At 44.8% G+C, this 6,812-nt stretch overlaps 1 protein-coding gene across 1 annotated transcript; it reads left to right on the top strand.

Annotated features, from left to right (window-relative positions):
* Nucleotides 1-403: 403 nt before the first annotated feature.
* LOC134360097 (tumor necrosis factor ligand superfamily member 15-like) lies at nucleotides 404-6,100 on the top strand. The gene is made up of 3 exons (XM_063074176.1): nucleotides 404-439; nucleotides 2,752-2,835; nucleotides 4,720-6,100. The coding sequence occupies exons 1-3, from the start codon at nucleotides 418-420 to the stop codon at nucleotides 5,142-5,144; spliced, it is 531 nt and encodes a 176-aa protein (XP_062930246.1). The 5' UTR covers nucleotides 404-417; the 3' UTR covers nucleotides 5,145-6,100.
* The last annotated feature ends 712 nt before the right edge of the window (nucleotides 6,101-6,812 follow it).

The raw sequence follows: 6,812 nt of genomic DNA, 5'->3' as shown, positions 1-6,812 counted from the left end.
CATCATCTTGATGTCAGGGGGGTGGGGGTTAGTGTCCATGGTGGAGCTGGCTGAGTGTAAACTTGCTGCAGCTTTTTCTGATCCCCTACATGCCAGACAGTGATGCACCAGTTAGAACGTCCTCCACAGCCCTCAGTCATCCCCCGCACCTCCGCAGACAAGACTCCCAATTGCCCGCTGTCTGGTCCCAGGGAGTGCCATGGACATGTGAATGTACTGATGTCAATGAATATAGGAAATGCCTTCTGTAAAGATCCTTATTTTAGCAACCTTATTGAATTTAGGTGAAAAGTTAAAAATCATGTTTCCCTAATCCATATTCTGAAATTAAAGCTCAAGTGTGAAAAATTGACTTCATCTTTTAAAATAAAATTATCTTTGGCTTTAAAGGACATAAATAATCAAGTGCTGATCGAGATGAAGAACCTCTCCCTTCCCAGTAAGTAAATTCCTTTGTCTTTGGGTGGGTCAGGATGTATTTACACAAACTATCCATTTACTCAGAGGACCCAGGTGCCTGCACCACTGTGCATTTATTGGAATACAAGAGATTCTGCAGATGTTGGAAATCTGGAACAACGCACAAATACAAAATGCTGGAGCAACTCATTAGGCTAGCCAGTATTTATGGAGAGAAATGAACAGTCTGCATTTCAGTCCCTTTCAACAGGACTGATCCATTTCCCTCCATGCAGACTGCCTCATTCACTGAGTACCTCCAGGGTTTATTGCTTGGGTCTCGGTGTTTCTGACCTCAGACTGCCAGATCTCTAACCTCTGACCTCAAGACAGGTCAGGATTTGCTTCTTTAATGGATATTAGTGAACCAGCCAGGATCTTACAACAATCAACACACACAAAATGCTGGAGGAACTCAGCAGGCCAGGCAGCATCTATGGAGAAGAGTTAACAGTCAACATTTCAGGCCAAGGCCCTTCATTAGGACAGAAAGACTGAGACCCAGTCCTGGAGAAGGGTCTCGAAACGTTGACTGTTTACTCTTTTCCATAGATGCTGCCTGGCCTGCTGAGTTCCTCCAGCATTTTGTGCATGTTGCTTGGATTTCCAGCATCTGCAGATTTTCTTGTGTTTGTGGCTTACAACAATTCCTCCAGCACATCAACATAATTGTCCAGTGAGTTTTGCAAAGATGGTGCCTGAACACGAGGGCCTGAGTTATAGGGAGAGGTTGAGCAGGTGCGAACTTGGACGGAGAGAGGCAGAGATTGCATCCGGTTTTTCTCCAGGGCACAGATTTAAAGTGACAGTGGAAAATTTAACAGGGGCAACATCTTCACCCAAAGGGTGGTCAGTATATGGAACAAGTTGCCAGAGGAAGACAGTGAGGCAGGTACATTAACTACATTTAAAGGACAGCTAGGCAGATACATGATTAGGTCAAATGCAGGTGAGTGGACTAGCCTGGGTGGGCACCATGGTCAGCATGGGCCAGTTGGGCCAAAGGGCCTATTTCCATGAGGTGTGACTTGATGTCTATGTGACACCAAATAACTTAATGCAACTGCACACATGCTAAATAATCTGAACATTTACTGTGAACAGCTTTGGGCCCCTTATCCAAGAACAGATGTGCTGTCATTGGAGAGGCTCTGGAGGATGTTCACACAAATTATGTATTTATTTAGTTAGGTGAAACGAGCCCTTGCAGCTCAATGATCTGCACCACCAGCAAGCCACCTGTTTAACCCTAGCCTAATCACAGGACAAGTTACAATGACCAATTTACCTACTAACCTGCATGTCTTTGGACTGCGGGAGGAAGCCCACGCATTCGGCAGGGAGGACTTGCAGGCTCGTAACAGAGTGTGCTGGGAATGAACTCCAAACTCCAAATGCCCAAGTGTGCCACACTAACTGCTAGACCACCATGGCATCCAATGTTCCAGGAATTAAAGGGTTAATGTATGAGGAGCGTCTGGTGACTCTGGGACCGTATTTGCTGGAGTTTAGAAGAATGTGGAGGGGCGGGAGGTATTATTGAAACCTATCGAATATTGAAAAGCCTCGATAAAGTGGATGTGGAGAGAATGTTTCCTATAGTGGGGGAGCCGAGGACTAGAAGGCACAGCCTCAGAACAGAGGAATGTCCATTTAGAACAGAGATGAGGAGAAACTTCTTAAGCCAGAGGATAGTGAATCTGTGGAATTCATTGCCACAAATAGATGTAAAGAACTCACAGATGAGGGGGGATCCGTGGAATTCATTTCTACAGACAGCTGAGGGCAAGGCGTTGGGTATAGTTAAAGCAGAAATTGACAGATAGAATGGTGGAGCAGAATCGATGGGCTGAATGGCCTAAATCTGCTCCTATGACTTATGGTCTCGTGATCTAATTCAAGCATCAGGAATCAATAATAGTGATAAGTGATAGTGTCATTTGGTGCAGGAACAGACCTTTCAGCCCATTGAGTTCAGACTGACTATCAAGCACCCAATTACACCAACCCTATACTAATCCCAGTATGTTCTGTCTGACTACCCTCGCTCACACACCAACCCATTAGCTGGTGAACCTGCATGTCTTGGGGTGTGCTTCCTAACAATGTACAAATTATACCTCTGTGGTTGTTGTCTCAGTTCCACCCTATGTTTATTGTGAAGGTGGAGACAGTGCAGGCATGTATTTGTATCTCTGCGGTCACACAGACAACAGCTCGTGTAACAACGAGGCTGCTGCTGAGGTTCTGGGAAGGTGCGGACCGTGTTTTGAAATCTGTTTTTTTTTTCAGACTTCCAGCCAGCAGGAAGTGGTTTAGTTATGAGTCCATCGGTGAGCGCACAGAATCACATCGCCCATTTCACTGCCTTTACAGGTCAGTATTACAGGATCACTTCACTTTCTTACCAGTGTATATTGGTCAGTTAGTGTCACAGAACCCTGAGGTGTGTGTGGGTGGGGACCACCAAACTCCAGAAATGCAAACTCTTCACCGATTCTAAATGGATTCGGGGCCAGTGGCAGAGAAATTCCTCACTGGAGAAAATATTCCAATGCAAGAGGATGTCTCACTGGTCAAAATGTTGCAGTGTCAGAGGGTTACCTGGAACACTGGAGAACTGTTTTAAGATTCATAGTGTGTTCAAGGAGTAAGTACCTCCTTGGAAACATTATTACCGCCATATTTCCATCTCCGTCTCTCACAGAAGTGGATGAGTCCACTGCTGATGAACGTCTGTGTGATGGGGATATCATTTCAACATGAACACAGAACCAAAGCAGTGCCTTCATACGCCAGGAGCACCAGGAAGGTGTTCAAACTCTCCACCTCCAGACCTGGTGCTAACATCCACTGTTTATCCAATTAACCCTTTGATGGCATGCCAGTGAAGAGGCAGTTTGTGAGACCCAGCTCATGTTTTGTTGCATTTGATAAATTTAGGGTTTTTATCAGCATGAAACATAACCACTTTGTATTGGTTACCAGATGTATATCGAACCTGCGCAGCTTGTTCAGCTAAATTAGTTCAGATCTATCACACAGATCCGAGAAAAGATCTCTCTGCTCAGATCTATCACACAGATCCCAGAAAAGATCCCTGTCTTCTCTGATCTATCGCACAGTTCACAGAAAAGATCCCTGTCTGCTCTGATCTATCACACTGATCCTGGAAACAATCCCTGTCTGCTCTGATCTATCACACTAACCCCAGAAAAGATCCCTGTCTGTTCTGATCTATCACGCAGATTCTAGAAACAATCCCTGTCTGCTCTGATCTATCACACTGACCCCAGAAAAGATCCCTGTCTGCTCTGATCTATCAAACTGATCCCAGAAAAGATCCCTGTCTGTTCTGATCTATCACGCAGATTCTAGAAACAATCCCTGTCTGTTCTGATCTATCACGCAGATTCTAGAAACAATCCCTGTCTGCTCTGATCTATCACACAGATTCTAGAAACGATCCCTGTCTGCTCTGATCTATCACGCAGATTCTAGAAACAATCCCTGTCTGCTCTGATCTATCACACAGATTCTAGAAACGATCCCTGTCTGCTCTGATCTATCACGCAGATTCTAGAAACAATCCCTGTCTGCTCTGATCTATCACACAGATTCTAGAAACGATCCCTGTCTGCTCTGATCTATCACACAGTTCACAGAAAAGATCCCTGTCTGCTCTGATCTATCACACTGATCCTGGAAACAATCCCTGTCTGCTCTGATCTATCACACTAACCCCAGAAAAGATCCCTGTCTGCTCTGATCTATCACACTAACCCCAGAAAAGATCCCTGTCTGCTCTGATCTATCACACTGACCCCAGAAAAGATCCCTGTCTGCTCTGATCTATCAAACTGATCCCAAAAAAGATCCCTGTCTGTTCTGATCTATCACGCAGATTCTAGAAACAATCCCTGTCTGCTCTGATCTATCACACAGATTCTAGAAACGATCCCTGTCTGCTCTGATCTATCACGTAGATTCTAGAAACGATCTCTGTCTGCTCTGATCTATCACACAGATCTGAAAGAAGGACAATATGTACCATCAACTCTAGCCTCTGGGTAGGGCTACATTTGGACCACTTATCAGATGAGTTTGTGCTTTAACCATTCCCTTTTCTGTCCAAGAGTAGAAACTGGATGTTTACCTCAGTAAACTTGGGGAAACAAACTAAAACAATCACTTATTTTACAGATTAGTTCAGTATTGCATGCTTTTATTTGAAGTCAACCTTCCACTTGTCCTTGGCAGATTTCCAGAATTCCTCCAACCTGCTCTTTGAAACTTCCCTCGGACATGCCTTCCACACACCAGCCATGAAGTGGAATAAGACAGGTTACCTGGTGATTCCTACTAGTGGTGTCTACTTCCTGTATGCCCAGGTAACCTTCAACTGTGTACAGGATTGCATCAGCCATCCTCATCAGGTTTATGTCTCCATTTCCAAGAAAACCAAACATTACCCTGCCCCAGAGAAGCTGCTGAAGAGTTACGCCAGGCCCCAGGCCAAAGCTGAAGAATTCTTGAAGATCTCCACCCTTCAGGCTGGTGCTTTCAAACTTGACGCCGATGATCACATTAACGTTGAAGTTCCCAAAAATCTAATTAAGTACGTTTCCATCAACGAATGTGAAACCTATTTTGGGGCATTCCTGCTTCAGCAGCCTTCCTTGTGATAAGCCAGCTCTAACTTATCATAGGATTGTTACAGCATAGAAAGAGATCACTCAACCAATTAAGACAATGCTAGACTGATGCAGTAATCCCATCAGTTCCATTTCCATCCCCCTCCCCCCCAGTACAGTCTACTTCCCTTCAAAATCCCCAAATGGTTCTGCTTTCACAGTCATTTCCGACAATGACTTCCCAATCTTGTCTACTCCTGGTACAAAAGCCACCTTGTCTCTTTGCCAAAGCCATCAAATCATTGTCCCAGGTCCTTGGCCAATCTGCTGATGTAAGCTTCTTGCTACCATCTACCCTCGACCGCATTGCTGTCAGATCTCTCCATCTCTGATGCAGAGTGAAAAAAAAACAAGCTTCTCCTATCCAGTAGTGGAGTTAAATTGCACATCACTGAACCCTCTCCAGCATTTTTCCACCCTTCCTCGAGTTTCTGGGGTTTATGAATGTGTTGGTAACATCTACCACATTCCCACCATGATCCCTCTCCACCTCTCCATAACCCCCCAAAAGCATTCCAACAGATTAGTCAGATCAATTTGTTTTTAACAAATCCCGTGGCCTCTTCTTTAACAACTCAAATTGTTCCAAGTGTTTAAATATTGCTTCCAGAAGTTTTCCCACACTGGGTTGAACTGTAATTGCTGCCAAGTCCTTTCTTCCCCTTTTGAATGAGACCGTTCAATCCACCAAATGTCGAGCCCCTCCTGTGGTCAGGGAGGTGGTGTTGGATGAGATGTAGTCACCCTGGGGAAGGGATCTAACTCAATATGACTTCTAAACGTATTCTGTCTGGTTCAACAGACTTTCAGCCAATGTTTAGCACAACATTATGCTACACTAGCACGTTTGATATTTTTGAGTTACACTCTAATGAGTGATTTATTGTTTCATTTTGTCAAATGTAATGTTTAATTGTGTCTCTACTGGTCAGTTCTCAAACAATAAATGTTACTGCTATACAATCATTTGAAATTGTTAAATAATGAAAATAAATTATAGTTTGAATAAAGTGGAATGTGTCAATAACGGGCAGTGGTGTGTGAAGAACTCATAAAATAGTAACGCTTTCAGTCGGCCAGGCTGTGTTTGTGGAGTCATAGAGCACCGCTGTACAGAAACTAGCCCTTCAGCCCATCTAGTCAGTGCCAAAATATTAAACGGCTAAATATTTTTCTCTCACCCATATGTCTAAGAGTCTTTTAGATGCCCCTAATGTATCTGTCTGTCATGGTCTGGATCGGGGTCCCTTTAAATTTACCTTGTTTATGTTACGATCCAGACCATTGATTCCCTGTTTTCCCGTGTCCCTCAGCTTTAGTGATTAGAGGCAATTTACGCTCGGCTGAACCGGTAGTTTATAGTCTCCGGCTTTCAGCCGTTCGGCACGGGAGCGTCTGCAAAGTCATCAAAGGCACGGTGTGCCGATGTCATCTGGCCAGAGCAAGCCTAGTCTCTGCCGAAGCGTGTGCCGGTAATTCACCCTTCCTCACCGGAGCAACCCTGTCCAGTTACCTCGCCAAAGCGAGCCTGCAAAGTTTGCTCATCAAGGTGGGTCCGTCAGTTAACCCGCCGGAGAGAATCAGGAGCCGCTGTCTACTGTTCCCGGGCCGAGTCAAGAGCTCGCCACTACCCGGAGGTTCCAAGTACCAAGTCCTGGC

Source organism: Mobula hypostoma, chromosome 21 (assembly GCF_963921235.1).
Source record: "Mobula hypostoma chromosome 21, sMobHyp1.1, whole genome shotgun sequence".
Classification (NCBI taxonomy): domain Eukaryota; kingdom Metazoa; phylum Chordata; class Chondrichthyes; order Myliobatiformes; family Myliobatidae; genus Mobula; species Mobula hypostoma.
This window is presented reverse-complemented; position numbering and strand designations above follow the sequence as displayed.

Coding starts and splice junctions, on each gene's coding strand:
- LOC134360097 (XM_063074176.1), top strand. CDS start 418: ATGAAGAACCTCTCCCTTCCCA. Junction 440..2,751: donor GAAGAACCTCTCCCTTCCCA/GTAAGTAAATTC, acceptor TTTTTTTTTCAG/ACTTCCAGCCAGCAGGAAGT. Junction 2,836..4,719: donor CCATTTCACTGCCTTTACAG/GTCAGTATTACA, acceptor TGTCCTTGGCAG/ATTTCCAGAATTCCTCCAAC.